Source organism: Hemicordylus capensis, chromosome 6 (genome assembly GCF_027244095.1).
Source record: "Hemicordylus capensis ecotype Gifberg chromosome 6, rHemCap1.1.pri, whole genome shotgun sequence".
In the NCBI taxonomy this organism is placed as follows: domain Eukaryota; kingdom Metazoa; phylum Chordata; class Lepidosauria; order Squamata; family Cordylidae; genus Hemicordylus; species Hemicordylus capensis.
In genome coordinates, this window is record NC_069662.1 from 138,501,809 (window position 1) to 138,523,406 (window position 21,598).

Below are 21,598 nucleotides of genomic sequence, written 5' to 3' on the forward strand. Positions count from 1 at the left end.
ATAAGATTACTTTGTGCTTATGAGGGAAGGAGGTATAAAACGTTTGTCAATGAAATTTTGAACCAGCTAAACGTGTGAGCCTGCAAAGCTTGTGAATGTTTCTGCAACCTCATTTCATGCCATTGCTGAGTCTACAGTCCTGAACTGCTTTTTCCTATCGCTGCTGCTGATTGTTTCTCCAGCTTCTTGACCTGCACAACCCCTGAAGGTACTTTTTCCTTCTCAGTTCTGGACTCTGCTGTTTACTGGATGCCCACTGCAGCATGGCTCGAATCCCACCACCACCTTTTTCCTTGTCTACCCCAGGAGAATCTGCTATTCCCTGGAAACAATGGAGGTCCTATTTCTACAATTACCTCCTCACCATATAGACCCCTTATTTTACTCCAGCAAAGCAGAAGGCCATATTGCTTCACTGCCTGGGCCCCGAAGACCAAAGAATATATAATCATTTGCACTTCCTGCCAATTTGGAAGGGGATACTAATTCTTATGAAGCTGCTCTACAAGCCTTAGATGATCATTTCAACCCTACTTTGAATGTGATTAGTGAACATGACAAGTTCCATTTTGGATGCCAACAGCCTGGTGAATATGTGAGTTTGTCAACTTGATAAAATGATAAAGGGATTTGATTGTTATGAAAACAAACTGCTCCAAATTGCATGAAAAACCGCTATTGGAGCAGAAACATACCTTGGATAAGGTTATAGAGATGGCTAGGAGGATGGAAAATGCTTTTTCACAATGCCAAATCACTCTCTTTGGTACCCCAAAACCAACCTCCTGAAATCCATGCTGTTCAGTCTAAATCCTTCCAAACCCAGTCTTATATGGCACGGCTCCAGAAAGTGGCAGCACAAGCAAGGAGGAGCTACCAGTGCTACTGATGTGGAGAGACTGCCCACAAAGTCACTTTTACTCACTGTCCTGCATAGAAGGTCACTTGGAACAGGTGCCCCAAAAGGGGACACTTTGCTAGGTTTGCAAGTCTGCTGTCCTCTCCATTACTGATTCACTATATCAGAAGGATAAGGCAGATAAACCACTTCTTGACAGTGTTCTAAGTGTGAGAGAATCCGAGCCTGTTTCTCTACATTATCAAGTTAAATCTACTGGCCATGAAGTACAGATGCTGGCTGATTCTGGTTCTCCGTACACTATCATTTCCCTTCTACTTTACAAGAATCTTCTCACTACATCAGATCTGCACTTTCAGCTTTCAGACATCCATCCATGGGGATATGGAGGTTTCCATATTGCCATAAGTGGATACTTCGCTGCTGTCCCATAATACAAAGGACATACTGCAGAAGGAAAAGTGTATGTGTCACAAAAAGGTCAAGGAGTCTCAGTATTTGATTGGAAACATCAGAAAGATCTACGAATAGACCCAAATAGCATGGAATCCATATTACAGATGATGGAGCATTCATATGCTGATATGATTGCTGATTTCTTGCACATTGTTGCTGATACTCCTGGCATTATCATACATTTCAAACATAAAATTCAGATGAAGGCAAATGCAGTATCTGTACAACACAAAGTGAGGAATGTACCCATAGAAATGTGCCAACCACTTAAAGAGGAGCTCTTAAAACTACAACATGCTGACATCATAGAGCCTGTTGATTCCTCAGAATGGGTCTCTCCCATTGTTCTTGTGTGGAAATCAAATGGTACACTTCAAATGTACATAGATTTAAGAAATGTGAACTCCAGCATGTTTGTGGATTGTCAACCATTACCCAATATCAATGAAATGCTGCTTACTCTGAAAGAAGCCTCAGTGTTCACAACTTTGGACTTGTTTTTGGCCTATCATCAAATTCCTCTGTTCAAGATTTCTCTCAAATACACAGCCATCATTACTCCAAAGGGCCTTTTTCAATACAAAAGAATGCTCTGGATTAGTCTCTGCAGCGTTGGTATTTCAAAGAATGATGCATGCAATTTTTGGGACTACGAATGGGATCACTTATTTGCAGGATGACATTTTAGTGCATGAGCATGATGCTAAACTGACGGAAGAAAACTCTTAAGAAAACTCTGACAACACGGACTTACTATCTCTGCAGAGAAATGTCAGTTTTACACATACTCTGTGACATACTTGGGCCACACAATATCTCAGAGTGGCGTACATTGCAGAACAGACTTGGTGAAAGCTATTCGGGACGCACCACAGCAACACAACAAGGATGCCCTTAGGACTCTGTGAAGTCATTAACACAATCAAAAACTGTGTTCTACCTGGGTTTGGGAGCTGTGTGTGCTCCCAATTTTTGGTTGTTTGGAAACAAGTTAAGAGGAAAAGCTGGGTAGAAGTGATTTTGTAGAAGCAAGGTAGGAGGAAAAGCCACCCAGGTTTTCCTCCTACCTTGCTTCCACATAATCATTTCTGCTCCTTCTGCTTTAAACCAGTCCCCAGAAACATTCTGCTGTGACACTTTTAGTGGGTTCTTTGCAGACAAAGTCGCCTGTATTCAGGCCAACTTGGACTCTACTACTTTTGCAGGGTCTATGAAGGAGGCCAGTCTCCAATCTCCCTTGGTTGTGCAAGGTGATTGAGAGGGTGGTGGCCAACCAGCTCCAAGCAGTTTCAGAGGAAACTGATTATCTAGACCAGGCCTGCTCAACTTAGGCCCCCCAGCTGTTTTTGGACTACAACTCCCATAATTCTCAGCCACAGCAGCCAATAGCCAGGAATTATGGGAATTGTAGGCCAACATCTGCAGGAGGGCCGAAGTTGAGCAGGCCTGATCTAGACCCATTTCAAACTGGCTTTAGAGCTAGCTATGGGGTTGAGACAGCCATGGCCGGCCTGATGGATGACCTTTAACTGGGAATCGACAGAGGGAGTGTGAGTCTGCTGGTTCTTTTGGATCTCTCAGCAGTGTTCAGTACCATCAACCATGGTATCCTTCTGGATCGCCTGGGGGAGTTGGGGATAGGAGGCACTGCTTTGCAGTGGTTCTGCTCTGATCTCTCAGATAGATTCCATATAGTGGAGCTTGGTGAGATCATCAGGAGATTTGGTGCTGGGTGTGATTAATATGCTGATGACACCCAAATCTACTTCTCCTTTTCATCTTCATCATCAGGAAATGGCATTTATTCCCTAAATGTCTGCCTACAGGCAGTAATGGGCTGGATTAGGGAATAACCAAAGTGCTGGTTATTACCTTTAAAGCCCTGTACAGCTTAGGTCCAAGTTATATTTGAGAGCTCTTTCTTCTGCACAATCCCCACTGCACGTTAAGGTCATCTGAGGAGGTCCGTCTCCAGCTACCACCGGTGCATCTGGTGGTGACTCAGAGGCGGGTCTTCTCTGTAGCTGCTCTCTGTAGCTGCTCCTGGCTGTGGAATGCACTCCCAGCAGAAATCTGTAATTTGAGTTCATTATTGGCCTTCAGGAGAGTCCTTAAAACCTGTCTGTTTGGCCTAGCCTTCCAGTGTTTTTAAACTGCTTTTAAACTATAAGGGGTTTGACCTGGTTTCCCAGGGTTTTAAACACTGTTTTAAATGTTTTAATAATGCTTTTATGTTGTTTTTAAAGTTTTCAATTTTAACAGTTAATTGATTTTAGTTTTATTTTAATATAAACCACCCTGAGAATGGCAGTATAGAAATCAAATTAAAAAATACATGGATTCAGCTTGCAAGGCTAGTTTTCAGACTATCAAATCAGCCATTGCTGAAAGCCCTGCTCTCACTTCTTTTGACACCAATAGGCACACTATTATAACCACTGATGCTTATGAATATGGTTTTGGTGCTGTTTTGACCCAGCAAAAAGGGGACAGGGAAGTTACAGTTGCTTTTGCTTCCAGGGTTGCCTACTGCCTATGATTTATTTCATCATAAATGAAATGAAAACTAGGCTTTAGGGGTGTGCACAAAACCGGCTAGCCTGGCCCAGTTCAGGTCTGAACTGGACCCAAACAGGACTGGGCCGGTTTGGTACAGCACCCCCTTAACACCCCCCCCCCCCCATTCAGTCCAGTCCAGGGGGTTTCTCAAACAATTTCTTAAAAGTAAATTATTTTTTATTTTTTATTTTTGTACTTACTCCCTCCAGGAGGTTTCTCCGAAGCCATGGGGGGTGTCTCTGGAGGTTCCCCTTCCCCACACCAGCCTCCATTATGTTTCAAATTGCCCTGGTCTTCGGCCCATTCCAGGCCTCACCCCATCATGGCAGCCATTTTGAAGGTCACTGCGCATGCCCAATGGGCCTCTGCATGGCCAGGTCATGAGACAGGCTGGGTCAAAAGAGGGTGATTTGAAACTTAATGGAGGCTGGCAGGGGAGGGAGAACCTCCAGAGACTGCCTTGGAGAAGGGCCTCCCGGAGGGGATAAGTACAAAAAGAGAATTTAATAAAAATCCCCCCCCGCACACCCTGAATGGCCGGTGGGGAGGGGGGTCTGGTCTGGTGCTGAACCAAATGGGGAGGAGGGGGTTCGGTTTGATACTGGACCATCGAACCGAACAAGTTCAATGTCAAGCCTGTTCAACATTGAACCTGTTCGCACATCCCTACTAGGCTTCACTATGGAGACATCAGATTTAATGGCACTGCTCAATATTTATTTCTATGCTGCTTCTTTTCAGATAATATTTTATTACCACATGTATGGAGTCAAAATTGGATCACTAACTGTCTATCAAGTGACAGTGTCAAATCCCCCTCAAGTGATCTTCAGTCTCTCTGAAGATCAGGGAAATTTCTGGAAAAGAAAAGAGTTGCTGCTGGATGCTAGTGAGGACTTCTGGATAACCTTTGAAGGACGGGTTGGACCAGTTCACTGGAGATATATAGCCCTCGATGACATTGTGTTTTCAAAGGAATGTTTACCATCATCAGCATTACTAGATAAACCTACAGAACTACCTTCAACAGGTAATTTATTACAATGATGTAGGTGAGAAAGTAATTGCATTTTTTGTTTCAGTTTTCAACATGACAAAAATTTCTGTATTTGACAGTATAAATCATTCTTTTGATAGAATGCATTAGCTGAATACATTTATATTTATTTATATTATATCCCACTCTTCCTCCTAGTAGCCCAGAGCAGTGTCCATGATTATGTTTATGTACTGTATGTTTTTTTTTATTTTAAGTGTTTCTTCAGGAAGAGGGTTTTTGTTTATAATTGTGCTATCTGATGTGAATTAGAGTTCACCTGCTTGAAGGCTACACATTCAACGCACCAGTGATGCTCTCAGGATCACCTGTTCACTGCAAGTACTTCTATAAAAAATTAAAATAAAGGACATTGCCCCAGTAGTGTCAATGTAGCTTAGATGAACACCACCTTTTAAAAAACGCAGATTGTAGAAAATGATGAGCATGTGGCCATGCTCTGGTGAAAAGAAGGATGTCCAGTTGCCCCTATTGGTCCCAAACATTGCAGCCTGCAGTTGAATAGTCACAGTCCTTATTTATTGACTTCGCTTGACTTCTTTCCATAAACTTAGTGGCGATGAGTCTGCACTTCAGGAATGAGGAAATAAATTCATCATGTATACGTATTGAAGTCCATGCACCTGCATAAGGAGCTCTCTGGGTTATGAACTATGTTCTAAGATTCTTGTTTACTAGTGCAAAAGTCAAACTTAAAAACATACTTTATTTATTTATTTATTTATTTATTTATAGAATGTGCAGATAAAAACAACTAAATCATAGCTTTCTCCAAGGTTTCTCCAAGGTTGCAGGCAGGAATCTCTCTCAGCCCTATCTTGGAGAAGCCAGGGAGGGAACTTGAAACCTTCTGCTCTTCCCAGAGCAGCTTCATCCCCTGAGGGGAATATCTCGCAGTGCTCACACATCAAGTCTCCTATTCAGGTGCAACCAGGGCAGACCCTGCTTAGCTATTGGGACAAGTCATGCTTGCTACCACATGACCAGCTCTCCTCTCCGCTCTCTTGCTCACTTTCTCGCTTGCTCTCGCCACCCCTACAACTCTCTCGCTCGCTCTCGCCACCCCCTACAACTCTCTCGCTCACTCTTGCCAGCCCCCACTACACTCTTGCTCACTCTCGCCGCCCCGCAACGTTCTTGCTCGCTCTCACCCCTTCCGCAACTCTCTCGCTCGCTCTCCCCCCCCCCACAACCCTCTTGCTCGCTTTCCCCACAGCCCCCTCTCTCTCTGTCCTCCTTCTTTCTATCTCTGTCTCGCAGTCCTTGCTTCCCCCTGCCACTGCCAGGGACTGTTGCCCGCTTGCCTGACATCCTCTGAGCTCCCTGCTACTTCACGGCACAGCTCAGCCAACCGTCTGCCACCCGCAGTGCCCAGAGCCAACTGTCCAGCTCCCGTAGCCACCCCCAGCCTCCGAGCTCCCTGCCGCTTCATGGCACCCCAGAGCCAACTGTCAAACTGCTCTCTAGCCACCCCGCAAAACTTCTTGCTGCTCCAGAAGTCTCTGCCTCTCTGTCAGACAATCACCTGCTCCCCCTCTGTCAGCCGATCACCTCCTTTCTGCCACGTCCCCACGCATGGCCCATCTTGGAGAATTAATAATATAGATATTTTTCCTATAGGCTTTTCTTTCTTTTCATTTTCTTTTAGCTAATGAGTGAAAACTTCTTTTCCTTTGCTTCCTGCTAGAATCTTCCCATGAGAATCTTTTAAAAAAAGAGTTTGATAAATACTCTAACTTGTAAAAACTTTCCTTTCAGTGGCACTTAGTCTGCTTTATTTTCACAGCCTCAAAGGGGGAAAAATGATCAGAGAAATTAGGCCACTTACTGCCCCCTTTACAAGCTATTTGATATTATGGGGAATTACTGAAACCTAGAGATGAGGGTGTTTTTTACAGGGAGCTCTATAATAATATTTCTCCCTTGGATTTTTATTTAGTCCAAGATATGGTGTTAATATGATACATATGGTACAGATATTGGTGTTAAACTGATCCTTATGAGAATGTATTATTCTTGCTATAGACAAGATTAATATTTACTCTCACACACCCTTTTTATTTTGCTATTATGACTCCAATCTGAAGTTACACATACACACTTGTTCACCTTACAGCTATATGTAGTACTGAGTCTTATGCCATTTTGGGAATTTTAAATCTTTACTTTTGGACAGTGAAATCCTTTCAAATACATTCATTATCACACCAAAGTTTATAAAAACATAAGGACAGACTAAAGGAAGCACTTCTTAACTCAGTTGATCTACTTCTTTACACATAACTAATCTTCAATCATAATTTGTCTATTGAATTTTCTGCCACAAGATGTGGTGATGACCACTCACTTAGACCACTCGTTTTAAAAGGGGATCAGACAACTTTATGGAGGACAAGTCTATCAATGGCTACTTGTCAGGATGGCTATATCCTACCTCCCAGTTCAGAGGCAATAGGCCCATTCACATATTATGTTCAACATTTGTACAACAGGTGTACGGTGTACACAGGTACAGTTCTGTACACAGTTATGGTCGTTCACATGTTATGTTGAACGCAGGTACAGAAGAACACTTCCTATATGTATCATGCATTTGAAGGGCCTATATCCAGGTTCACTTTTTAAATGAACCTAGGTACAATTATTCTCACAACATGTTTATGAGTGTACAGACATCTGTACACTCATACAGCATAATGTCTGAATTGGGCGAATGTGTCTAGAATACCAGTTGCAGGGAAACAATGGTGGGAAAGTGAGTATGCCTTTGCCTCCTACTTGTAGGTTTCCCAGAGGCATCTGGTTGACTGCTGTAGGAGTGCTGGATTAGAGAAACCTTTAAACTGCTCTTAAGGGCTCTTCTTGTGTTCTTATTTGAAAACCCTACAAAAACATCCATGTGGGGCCCATTCCTTTTTACAGGCTAAGCAAGGTTTTAGTTTTTTAAAACTTTACATTCTTAACCCTCTAAAGTTAAGAAAATTGTACAGGATTCTTGTTAATCCCTTCATTTTCCCCTACTCTTATTCACCTGCCATGATCTGCTGCTTGAGTTCTGGTCTCCAAAATTTCAAGGTCAGTGCATTTCTGTGGGAATTGAGAACCTGAAGAAATTGGATTAGTTATACTCAAGTCTTATATCTCTTTGATCTTTATTATGCTGAGCAGAGCACAATCTGGTATAGTGAACTTCAGTGATAACAAAACTCAGCTAAAAAAACAAGTAGTGTTCTGTTTTTTCTCACTCTCGGAATAAAGTCTGCCAACCAGCTATGGTTGACTGCATTATTTAGGCTGTATAATGAAAAGGTGGCAAATAATTTTGTTCAATGTAGTGAGGTAAACCTTGAAAGGAGCAACCCCACCCCCATTTATTAAAGCACACCCACAATTTTGTCATGCAGTTTTGTCACTATTCTGAGCATAATGTATCTCTTCATCAGAGGGAAGCGTAATAATGCCATGCCCCCTAAACTGCTGCTACTGACCAAGAATCACATTAGGCTCTAGTTATGGCAGGGCTTTTCAAACCTGAGTCCCCAGATGTAGCTGGACTTCAACTCCCATAATCCCCAGTCACAATTGCCTTTGTGGCTGTGGATTATGGGAGTTGAAGTCCAACAACGTCAGGGGACCCAAGTTTGCAAACCCTTGAGTTATGGAGTGAGTGGATATCCTAGCTAACAAATTGCATGTGTAACGAGAGACAGTGGGGACACAACTAAGGCCCGTGCACAACTCCCTTTGACCCTCCACATGTGCACTGTTATGTAAGCTGATGAAATTTACCAGCTCTGACTATGCTCTGAAAGTGATCTGGAAGAGACGAAACACATCACTGATCCACAGTGGTGTTGCAAGCAGGCAGCCTAATATATTGTATATTCTCTGCATATGACCTGGTTCAGCCAAACCATCTGCTGGAAAGTTTGGACATCTGAGTGCCCCTGTCACAGGCATGGGTAGAAGTGAACAAGATTGGCAAGGGCAGTGGGGCATCTAAGTGATGGGGAAGGTGGCAGAACTGGCAGAGAATGGAAAGTGGCATCATACCCTTGAGCTGTGAGGCAGAACACAACTGGAAAGGGAATAGTGAACCTATCCAGCAAGGGAATTTCATAAGGATTCGTATGGGATTTGAATGAACAGAGAATATTAGCTGACAGTTATTTCAGACATGACCCTGTCACAGCCATTTTCTTTGGCAAACATGTCAGATGTGTCATATTTTAAATTCACTTTACATAAAGTTCAGGGCAAACGCCTGCTATCTATGATTATGCTTCTTTCATTTCGCACAAAGACTCTTTGTTTACACTGTTATAAAACAGACATGGGAGAATATAACCTTTTTTGAGAATGACAGGAGGCCGTGAATGAGAATCATGGAATTAGGCCCAGACTGGTAGCTTAGTGTACTGACAACTACAAACTTGCAGTTGCTGGGTCACTTTCTATGTAAGTAATAATGAGGGGAAGAAAAGGTTTGCAAGAATTCTCTGCAATCGCATCAGCCAGAATTTCTTAGAAAACATACTTTCAGATGCATTGTGTGTTCCTAACAGAGCTGCAAGATGGAATATATGACCCAATTCACTTCTAGAAATAAAGACTGGAAGATGAATAGAATTTAAAGTGGGAGTAGAAAATTCTTAAACATACCCCCACCCCCAACAATCTATTTAGCAATAACTTACAATCTCAATTTCTGTCAAAGAGTTTACATGAATTGAACTTGCACCTAGCATGCTTAAATGTTTATATTTTATACTTCTGCCTTCTCTTGATAACCTCCATCAGTGCCCTTATTTTTGTTTTATCCTAACAAAGAGCACTATACACTGAGACTAGATTATGTTATTCAGCCCCATTACCTGGGTATAGTTATCCTGAAGCTTCAAGACCTACTAACAGAAATATGCATCATTTGTCAAAGAAAAAAACTGCCAACTATAGTACTGAAGGGTTGCTGAGCAAATGCTAGCAGTGGTTCACATTCTGCTCAATGTTAGTGAAGTGGCAGAAAGCAGAGTGGCTGGAAAAACATGGCCTCAGAGCTCCACCCAGAGCGTTACCAAGTAGACTAACACTTGGCATCCTTCAGTCCAGCATGACCCTCAAGGACACAATTTGTGTAAAGAGAGGGTGGGGATCTCTCCCTCTCCTAACACTATAGAACCAGGGGTCATCCCATGAAACTGATGGCCAGGAAATTTAGGACCGACAAAAGGAAATGCGTTTTCACACAGCACATAATTAATCTGTGGAATTCTCTGCCATAGGATGTGGTGGTGACAACCAGCCTGGATGGCTTTAAGAGGGGCTTAGACAAATTCATGGAGGACAAGCCTATCAATGGCTACTAGTCTGAGGGCTATAGGCCTCCTCCAGCCTGAGAGGCAAGTTGCCTCTGAATGCCAGTTGCAGGGGAGGAACAGTAGGAGAGAGGGCACACCTTCATTCCTTGCCTTTGGGCTCCCAGTTGCATCTGGTGGGCCACTGTGGGTAACAGGATGCTGGACTAGATGGGTCTGGTCCTGATCCAGTAGGCTGGTCTTATGTCCTTATAGTTTTGAGGCCAAAAGGTCCTTTTGGAGGGAGGAGAGGACTTCAAAAATCACTCCCCACGCTCTCCGCATACATTTTCCTCCTTGGCAACACTCTGGGATACACTTGGAGACATCATTTTGCAGCCACACTTCTCTCTGCTGCCCCACTAATGCTGCACAGAATGTTAGCCCCCAAATTTAATTTTTACAAGGTTGAAATGATCTGCAAGTCCTGCTGCAGGCAATATCAGCCAAATTTCTTTTTTCAAAATCATGTTTATTATTTGAAAGTCATGTTTACAACATACAGTGTAATACATACAGACTCCAGCTGGGAATTGCCCTGTTCAGCTTTGCAAACAGTATACTTGTGTGTAGCATTCCTGAAGGTGTGCTTGGTAGCCCACCCCATGCTGACATGGTCTGAAACCCTGCCACATGCTATTCATGCCAACTGTGTATATTCAAGAAGAGATTCCTTGATGTGGAATGCTGATCCCAAAGATCCACATCAGAGGGAGGATCTCTCCTTGTGTATAGTGTTGTCTCTTCAGACAAACCTGGTAATTGTGAAGAGCCAGGGAAGGGAGTTTCAGAGCACATCAACATGTGGGGATACGTTCAGATTATTGGTTCAGTGCAGGGCTTTGGTCCTGAAGGCTTTCAAAGACTCCTGAATGAATGAATCTGTATTTTGGAATGCCACCAACTCATATTCATTAAAAAGTATTTATCTTTGGGTGATTTTGTATGACTGCCAGCAAGTCTGCTGCCTGGAAAAATGTCAGGGAGATGCCAGGAACTGGGAGCATACACTCAGTGAGTGTGTTGTGTGAACCCATCCAAGTCCAGATCCCAAGCTAAATCTTGGTTCCAAGAGGACAGAGAAAATTGGTAGAATGTTATGTGGACAGCTTGGAACTGGACTTGGGCGAGTTCACATGATACGACCCCCAGGAGTGTGCATTGGTTCCCGCCATTTCCCCAACATTTTTCTAGGGAGTGGGCTTACTGGCAGTCTAGTGAAGACAAGTTGAGAAGCTCTGCAGCTGGAAGCTCTGCAGCTGGAAGCTGGAGTGTCCAGCTTGAGGATCAGTCTCTAGTTATGGTGTTATGCATAGTTCTTAACTCTGTATGACTTAAATATAATATCTGTATGAGTACAGATATAGTACTTATATCTGTGTTTTACATGAACACTTTAATTATATTTTTCCTGATTAATTAGAGTGGTGTTTAACAAGTTACTTTGTATAGTAGTAATGAATAAAAAGTGACTTGACAATTGATACAGCAATGTCCAAGAAGAAAGCAGTAATAATGTTCTTCTCTTTGTAGGGTTAAACTGGATGTGATGCAGGGATGTGTGAATGTGTGTCTGGTGTCTTTTTAGTTTGTTAAAAGCAGCTGCAGGAAGCGGGATTAAATCAGAGCTATGGTTCTTTCCATTTCTTTACCTTATAGGATTTTTCTTACCTGTTGAAAATGGCCTACGGAATCAAAACTGGATAGTCAAAACTGGTTACTAAAGACAAAAAGACAAAAAGCATATCATGAATCATGTTATTCACTTGTGTGTATTATGGCACCTTAAGCAGAACAGGAAGAAAGGTTCATTAAATTCAGATTATGGAACAGGAACAATATTGTGCATTGACAAATGAAGGATTATTAGAGGCCAAGGGATTCAGTTTTGTTAAGCTTTGTATTTCTTTTCTTTCGGCTCCCTCCGCTTGACGTTCTGCGCAAGAATTGCTAAGGAGATTAAGTACAGTGATGCCTATTGTGTAGTGATTATAAATATCACCTACCCCAAGGGCTATTATGGCCTTGACCATTTGCACCCTCCTCCATCAACGTTTTAAATTCCCTGATTGGTGTTGATTTTCAGGATGTTGTATCCTTTTCTTATTCCGGCAGAGGATTTTGATGAATTGTACACCATTGCTGTGCATGTCAGCTGGATCCTGTTGCAAACTGAAGCACTGTTTTGTATTCCATTCAGTTGCTTGATACTTCCAAGATGACTGATCCCTCGGCAATTGATGGGGCTCTAGAAACACCAACAATCCATACGTTCCTTTGGAAAACTGGCACATGGTGTCACAAACCACAAGTGAAGGATATCTGGTTCATCTGTATTTTATTTCATATACACAGATACTACAACAGTGCATAACTTACAATGGATATGTTTTTTGCAATAGAGATACTACATTTTTCAGGGGAGATACACTGAAAATGCTCCGGAATGAGACTCTGGAATGCTCTCCCGGTGGTTATTCGCTCCTTGGTCTCCACTCTCCATCACAGTTTTTAGAAAGCATGTTAAATCTTCGCTTTTTACCCAGGCTTTTACATGATTGTCTCTACTGCTGCTTCTTTGTATTTTGTACAGTTTTTATGCTTGTATTTTAAATCTTTTTAGTCAGATTTGTTTTATATTTTAGCTTAATATTTTAGGTGTCATTTTTATAGTCTTGTTTTTTAATTTTTGTGTAAACCGCCTTGAAATTGGTTTAATGAAAGGCGGTATACAAATTTAACAATAAAATAGATAGATAGATAGATAGATAGATAATAATAATAATTCGATTTCTATACCGCCCTTCCAAAAATGGCTCAGGGCAGTTTACACAGCAAAATAATATATAAATAAGATGGATCCCTGTCCCCAAAGGGTTCACAATCTAAAAAGAAACATAGACACCAGCAACAGTCACTGGAGGTACTGTGCTGGGGCTGGATAGGGCCAGTTACTCTCCCCCTGCTAAATAAAGAGAATCACCACGTGAAAAGGTGCCTCTTTGCCTAGTTAGCAGGGGTATAGATACTAATAGATAGATACTAAAATACAACAACAATATAAGCTTGTAGTATAGATGCAAAATGGTATTCTTGAAGTTAGGCAACCACTACTGTAACAAAAATAAAATAATGGATCCTTGGAAATGTCTTGCCGTTGGCTAGTGGCATAGCAGCAGTGGCAGCGGCCCACGTCCAATTTTTGTCGTTGTTGAGCCACCACCATGGCTACCGCTGGCCATCTGCCAACCCTCTGGCTACTGCTGGCCTCCACGTACCGGCTGCCACTGCCTCAGCAACTGCCTCAGCACCCCCGCATCTGCCTGCCCTGCCATTTACTGATGGCTTCCGTGGCCCAGATCTGGTATAATGACACCACTGCCCAGTGCGAGCCCATCCCAGTGCCACAGGCTCTGGACGGTGACTTCACTATACCATTGTAATGGTTTACTATCTGGGCCTAGTTTCTGCTATGCAACATTTATTTATAAATTATTTTATTTCACTATACGACTTCAGTGTTTACTATCTGGGCCTAGTTTTTGCTATGCAACATTTATTTATAAATTATTTTATTTCATTGTATGGCTTTTTTAAATTCAGGTAGCTCAGGGCGGTTACGTAGTGTTCCCTCCCCCCAATGTTATCCTCACAACAGCCCTATGAGGGAGCTTAGGTCTAAAGGGACTGTCTAGCCCAGGTCCAAGGCTGTCCTTAGAGAGCAATGGCAAGGTGCGGGGCCTAGGGCAAATCAGCCAGTGCGGGTCCCCCTTCCAGTTAATTATAATGAGAGCTAAAAGAGGGCCTGGGGTGGTCGCCCTGCTTGCTATGCCCTAAGGACAGCCCTGCCCAGGTCTCCTGGTCCTAGTTATCTTAGAGTGTTTCCGTTAGTTATCTTGAGTGCTTTCAAAGATAGGATTTCTGTCTGTATTGAACCTGGTAGTTTCTGTGTAGTCATTACCATTATTTGTTGTAAATCTTCTCAGTTCATGGGCTTGACCTTAGAGACACTAACAACTCCTTCGGGCCCATTACTGTCAATGCATCTGCCATGCGAGAAGAAAAAGCCCACTTGCTAACAATCTGTGAAAATCATTGCAGTGGAAAAAGTTATTGAACCTTTACAAAGAAGAGAAGCCTCTCCTGCCAATTAAATAGCCAGACCACTTTTTGTCACTTCTCTTTTATCCGTAGGTAATATTTTGAAGCAAGTAACTCGGTGGTGTGTGTTTTCCAATTCTTCCCAAGCAAAACTAAGAAGTATCTCCCTCCTTTGTTGCTGTTTTGCTTTTTCATACAAGGCTCACTAGATGGCTGAGGCTATAATGCAAGTGAAGATCAGCTAAAAAGAGGGCGGCAAGGTGAAGTCTTTCCACTGAAAGGGAAATAATCTACTCTGTAGGGAATGAACTATTATTTGAATCGATATAAAGCTAGAGGCCCATGATAGTTTTTCCAGAGGGTTGAAGGGTTGATCATTGCTTGCAGTGTGCACACTCATCCCACTCACATCTCTTGTTGTAGTGGTTAGAATGCTGGACTAAGACCGGGGAGACCCGAGTTCAAATCCCCATTCAGCCATGAGATTTTCTGGGTGACTCTGGGCCAGTCACTTCTCTCTCAGCCTAACCTACTTCACAGGGTTGTTGTGAGGAGAAACCTAAATATGTAATACACTGCTCTGGGCTCCTTGGAGGAAAAGCATTCCCACCACTGTCATCAGCTGGCATCCAGACTAATGCTGTGCTGGTGCTACAGGGTTTTTCACCAGTCTTCCTTCCCTTTGAAGCCCACTGTGCCTCCCAAAAATATGTCCTTCACAGCCACATTATCCTCAGGGACATGTTTTTTGGAAGCACAGTGGGCTTCTGAGGGAAGTGGAGCTTGGCAAAGAAAAAAAAACACCCTTCTTCCATAACACCAGTGGATGTCAGCCAACATTTTTAATCCTGTCAGGATTAAAATTTGTCAGGTCTTTAATCCTGATAAATTTTTAATCCTGTCAGGATTAAAATTTATGGATTTCCTACATTATTTCATCTGATGTGTACAACAAAGATAATTGCTGCAATAATTATTGCACCAGGACAAAAATGCTGAAACACTAGTCTGGAACACAAGTCTAGAATTGTTGTTGTTATTAATTTTATTTCATTTATAGGCGGCCTATTACCTAAGTCTCAAGGTGGTATACACATCTTAAAACAATAAATAAAACTCAATAAAAACAATTAAAACAATTTTAATATATAATAAAACTTTAAAAATAGATTTAACAAAAAAAAAACCATTTTAAAATAGTTTTAGCAAAAAGCCTGAAAAAACAGGTGTGTCAAGTGTTTTTTAAAAGGCAGCCAGGGATGGAGAAGCTCTGACAGGGAGCACATTCCAAAGCCCTGGGGCAGCCACAGAGAAGACCCAGTCCCGTGTTGCCACCAAACAAGCTGGTAGCAGCCATAACTGAATCTACCCATGTGATCTCAGTAAGTGTTAGGGTTCATGACAAAGAAGGTACTCTCTTAAATATTCAAACATTTATTAGATTTTATATTATTCTTTTCTTCCCCATTGTAGAAACAGGAAGACCTCTTAAAAGGGATTAGAAGGATGTGACACCTTTTAATCCCTTAATGGCTAGAAGGGAAAGTGATAAATTATTTCTAATCACAAAAACAGAAACATTCAAAGTACTTTATCTTTTACTGACTGTGTTTCTGCAATGTGAAAGACAAAAACTAATATAAAATCAAAGGAATATCCTTTTATCTCTACATGGGGGTGAAATGATGGTCCTAACTAAGGGGGCTTCGGGTCCAGAACATTTTGTAAACATCTCGCTTGAAACAAGCCAGTTTTAGCCCTTTTTTCAAAAATTCCCACAAAATCAGAGGAGTTACCCATAGCCTTGAAAAAATAACACAGAGTCCTGCCAATGTGGACTTCATGTGTGCCAGTTTTCATAACTGTGTGCCCATCCATTCAAGAGATATAAATGGGGGGTGGGAAGGTACATGCTGTTATCACTTTTCATGAAGGCAAAGGGAGGACTACTCCACATGTGGGTGGAATGATGGTTCAAGGAGGGGCTTCAGATCCAGAAACCTTTGTAAAGTTCTGGCTTGAAACAAGCCAGATTTTGCCATTTTTAGCCATTTTAACAAATATTTCAAAAATTCACCAAATATCAGGGAATTGACCAATTCTCTTCAAATTCACTATAGGGGAAACTCTCTACCTCCTTCCCCACAGATCTGTGGCATGTTTCAAGGCTCTAGGACCAACCAGTGATTTTTAGTGATTTTTTATTATTATTTCCCCACTCACCTCTATGCGGGGAAATCCTATTTTCTTTTTAAGATTTTAAAATGGCGGTTTCCAACATTTTGTATTTCCATCCTCCCGTCATGACTCCCAACATGAATTCTGACTTTTTGATATCAATCTGATATCAGAAAGTCAATGTCAAATTGGAAATGTCAGCTTTTAAAACTGATTTTGCAAATTTCGGATGAGTTCCAACATTTCCAATCCAGCTTTGCACAGGCCTAGTCTGGATTGCCAACCACAAAGGGTGGAGGATACCTCTTGTAATAGAAGACAGGAAAAATTGGGGTAAAATCAATTGTAGACCAATATTCAATTATGTAAAAAACTGTTGGGATAATGAGCAGCATATTATTTTTATTTAGAAAGCAAAGGGCTTAAGGAGAGGGAAAGGAGATTATTGCTTCCTCAAGCAATCAATGCCACATGTAACCTGCAGGGTACAGTGCCCCAGTTGCATGCAGCCTTTCTTCGAGTGAGCGCCATGCCCAGAAAAGCAGCAGGGCAGCAGCCAAGCAGGTAAAGACCTGCTTAACTGCTCCTTAAGGGAACCTCTCCCAGCCCCACTGAACTGGTTTGGCTGCAGGCACCTGAGCCAGTTCGGTGCTTCCCAAAGGAAGTGCCAAACTGGTTCATGCACATCCCTACACCACTGATTATATTTCCTCTAAAATAAAAAATAGGCAAGCCATTCCTAAACATGTTTACTCAAAGTTTAAGTCCCATTGGATTTAAAGGGGTTTGGATCTTAGTATGTTTAGGAGTGCATCCAGAATCTTTCAGTCCTGCAAGCACATGCATAAATAGTTTATATAGTTTCATTATACTCACTGTGTCTATTAATGTGTAAAGTTATTCCTGAAGTTTTCCCCATTCTCATATATTTTCAAAGGCTTCTCTGGCAAAGCATATTTTTGTTTTGCTTTGTTTCACTTTTGTAGTTTATTCTGAGCCAGAGATGCTCCAAAGGGACTGTTTCCCAGCCAAGTAATTTCTGAAATAAGTTGGAAATAAAAACATATAGCTTGGAGATGCAACTATTGAATTAAGCCAGTAAAATGCTCAGGCTTTATATTATCTTCTAGTAATGCCTAGAATGGAAGACACTACAAAGAGGAGAGAAAGTTCACTGAAAGACAAAAGAATTGAAATATGAATGCCCACCCTCCCCCAACCTTTAGTTTGAGACTGCTAAACTTCAGTTTGGTTTTGGGGATTCAAATATTATAGTTTAATGTTTTTCAAACTTCTAGCTTCTTGGAGTCCTTTCCATGTTTGTTTATCTGCTGTAGAACACCAGCATGTCTGCAACAGAACTCCTTTGTATTGCAGTTAGTTCTGGGAAATTGTCTAAGGCACACAGTCCACATTGAATGCTTAGCCAGACCTTCTGGGCCTCACTGCCATTTTGTGATAACTGAGAGTACATTGTAGAGCACAAAGGTGGCCCAAGACTTTTGAACACCTGAGTCCGGGCATCAAATACCAGTACATCACCACCCATGTGCCCTGCCCTCCACTAGGGATGTATGAACAGGTTCTAATCCGAAACTGTTCAAAGTCGAACTAGTTTGGTTTGATGACCCAATGTCAAGCTAACCACCACCACCCCCATATATAAACTTACCCCCTACAGGGGGCTTCTCTGAGGCCATGGGTGCGTGTGTCCATGGATGACCCCCCCTCCCCCCGCCAGCCTCTGTTTTGCAAAAAATCGCCTAGTTCGGGCAATCTTTGGCCCTTTCCGGGCCTTTTCCCCATCACGATGACCATTTTGGAGGCCGCCGCGCATGCGCAATAGGCCCTACATGGCCAGGTCATGACCCAGGACACGCAGGGGCCCACTGCACATGGGGTGTGTGATAGTGCTTGATGGGGGAAAGGACAGCACCACCACCCCCCAATAATCTGCTGCCTGAAGCAACTGCCTCGGTTCACCTCGTTATAACACAAACTCTGGTGCAGGACATCATTTACTGTTCATTAGAGGGAAATGGCAGATGGGTAGTGATGACAACCTGTCTTTTAAAGATCGTTGTCCACCATTACTGATCTTTTCACTGGGGAGCTTTGTATTCTGATAAGCTTATAAGGAACTCCAGGGCTCCCTGAAGCAGTTTTGAAATCACTGGTGTAGTTAAACCCTGCATTACAGTAACAGAAAATGTCACCAATTAAGGGCCCAGCTAGACAAGATGACAGAGATATGTGATCAGTTTTTGTCAGGCTAGAAAGCTATTCACAAAGGAATGCATGACTGCAGCTTTGCCTTCATAAGCTTTCCAAAGAAAACAATGATTTATTTTGTGCTGCCTCTTAATGAAACGCAAAACATAACATTGTGTGTGTGTGGTGGGGGGAATAGATTGCCACTTTGGAAAACAATTTTTTTTAAGTGAAAGTGATTTGGGCCTAGAAGGTCAAATGGTCCTGAATGTAAAATATCCAGTAACTTCTGGTGCATGTCAACAAAATCTTCCTTTCCCCCACCTGCAGGATCTTGCTCACAGGGTTATTTGGAATGTCTAAATGGGAAGTGTTACAGACCAGAACAAAGCTGCAATTTTGAGGATGACTGTGGGGATATGACTGATGAAAGAGAGTGCGGGACCTCCTGCACTTTTGAAAATGATTTATGTGGCTGGCAGAATTCCCTAGCTGATAACTTTGATTGGGTGATGGGAACTGGCTCCCTTCAAAGCCTCAGACCTTCCAAGGACCACACTCTTGGAAGTGGAAAAGGTAAGTGTTAGAGGTTGTTGATTTTTACCCACAATAGGTAGAACAGCAGAGCACTAAGGAATGAGCACACACTCCAGTTACAGAGTAGGTAGCAGAGGATGGTTTGGATATTGCAGCTGTTTAGAGAAAACACATGGAGAGCCTTGTATGACTAAACACTAAACATTTATTGGTTAAATACACTTAGATAGGAAAGACCTATATCTAATCTAAAGGACTACATAGTGGATAGGTAAGGAGAGAGAGAGATGTTTCCATCTGCTCTCTAGGAGGAAAGGAAGGATTGTGACTTAGTGCAGGAAGTGCTGCACAGTCATTTCAGGGGTCATAGAGTAGGGACAGATAGGGAGACCATCACTGTCTCTACTCCCAATGCCCCTAGTGGTCATTAGGACAGTTGGTGCAAAAGATCGATGCACTGGAAGTTCATCTCCAAGAGTAAGTTGCCATTTCAGCACAGGGAATTTAATTACATTCACAAAGCTAATCATCACATCCCATGCAAGAAAGGGAGACTTCTGGATACCTATGTAAATTGGTTGAGTCCCTAGTGTTGATTTCTATATATGTATATGTCTGTCTGTCTGTCTATCTATCTCAAGGCCCAAAACAAACTTGTAGCAAGATCCCTTCTGTTTTGGACGATTAATTGCTATATTGTCTATCCCCCACTCAGAACCCTTGTCTGTTTTGGAGGATTGATTAGGATCCTTTAACTTATTTTAATTCTCTTTGTTTAAGCCCTTTATGTTTCTGGCATGCATTTATAGTCAAACATGGCAGTATGGTATATATGAATTAAACAGCAGAAATCACTAATATCCTTTGGTTACTGTTCTCTGCCCCTGACATCTGTTGTCACTAGACACTATGCAGTCTGAAGACCAGAAAACTAACTATCCATTTATTTGTATATGTTCTGAGGCCAAACTGTATCAGCAGCACTGGCTTCTGCTGTCCCTGGAATTGCAGGATCCCTGATTATTATAATGCTTGTCCCTCTCTCCTGATGCCAGTAAGGTGCCACACCTGTTGGCACCTCCTATCTATCCAGGCAGTCTGGAACTCAAGTAGTACTTGGGAGAATATGTTCTGTAGGGACACGCACACACACACTTGAGGGTTTCCTGTGAAAACCCTTTCTCTGCATAGGGCCATCAGCATGTGGTTTATTCCTTGCTTCGGATTAGCTCCAGGGAATCCCACAAGACTTTACAAGATATGTTATGGACACTTCATATAGAAAGATGGATACAAGAAATAGTTTGCATAAGCATTCTCAAATGTGATCAACAATGTTAAAAAATAAAATAAAATAAATTTAGCTTTATTTCCCCATGAAGTGTACTCATTTATTCTCTCTCTCTCTCTCTCTCTCTCTCTCTCTCTCTCTCTCTCTCTCTCACACACACACACACACACACACACACTCATGGACCCTGAATGGGTGTGTGCTGTGTGATATTTTGTAGGCAATTGTTCATCTGTTTCTCAGGCCAAATCTTATTAAAAAGAAGCCATATCTTATTGCAGGACCATGACAGTACAACAATCAGATCATGCAATGTGGAGGAAAACAATTTCTTTGTGTGATCAGGGACATGGTCAAGCAAGCAAGCCTTTGATAGGTTAGTCTTATAAGAATTTGAATCACCAGACAAGGAATTAGAGTGAGGTGAGTAAAGCCAAAGGGAAGAGATGTTAGCAAAAGATCTTGATGCTGGACCTGTAGCCTGAGTGTAATCTAACCTGAGTGTACACCTCAGGGTGTAAACCAGAAGGAAGGGTTGGGAATGTCCATGGGCCACAAGCAGTGTTCATAATTATTATATGTGGCCCGAAAGGTTATACAGAACACCCTCGTTATCCGTGGTTTCACGGATCACGGTTTCATGTATCTGCAGATGGATCTTAGAGACCCAGTTTCTTTATCCACAAGATGAAATATAGGCATTTTTTTGCCCAACCATGGTTTCTGAGTGACTGGCAATGACTTCTGATGTCATTTCTGGCTGCCATTTTGTGGCTCTTTTTTGTTAAAAAAAATTAAAATGGGGAAAAAAGAGGATTTGGGGGACATTCTTGAAGACCTGGAGAACAAGCTACTATGCTTTTCTACCCTTATTTCTGCCCCCCTCACTGCTTTTTTTTTTCCAGAGCAAGGAACCTACCTCCCCTTCCCATTGACACAAGGTTTCATTATTTAGTTTCCATATTTTTGCTAATTGCCAGGAACCCCCGTGAATA

At 42.1% G+C, this 21,598-nt stretch overlaps 1 protein-coding gene across 12 annotated transcripts in view; it reads left to right on the top strand.

Annotated features, from left to right (window-relative positions):
* The window catches only part of MALRD1 (MAM and LDL receptor class A domain containing 1), a 450,491-nt gene that overhangs the window by 196,169 nt on the left and 232,724 nt on the right, over nucleotides 1–21,598 (top strand). For all 12 annotated transcript variants that reach the window (XR_008310576.1, XM_053266536.1, XM_053266535.1 and 9 more), the window contains 2 exons: nucleotides 4,616–4,904; nucleotides 19,106–19,351. Coding sequence is in view for 11 of the 12 variants with exons in the window: in XM_053266536.1 (XP_053122511.1) it covers nucleotides 4,616–4,904; nucleotides 19,106–19,351 (535 nt within the window). In the remaining variant the exon portion in view is untranslated. The remainder of the gene's footprint in view (nucleotides 1–4,615; nucleotides 4,905–19,105; nucleotides 19,352–21,598) is intronic.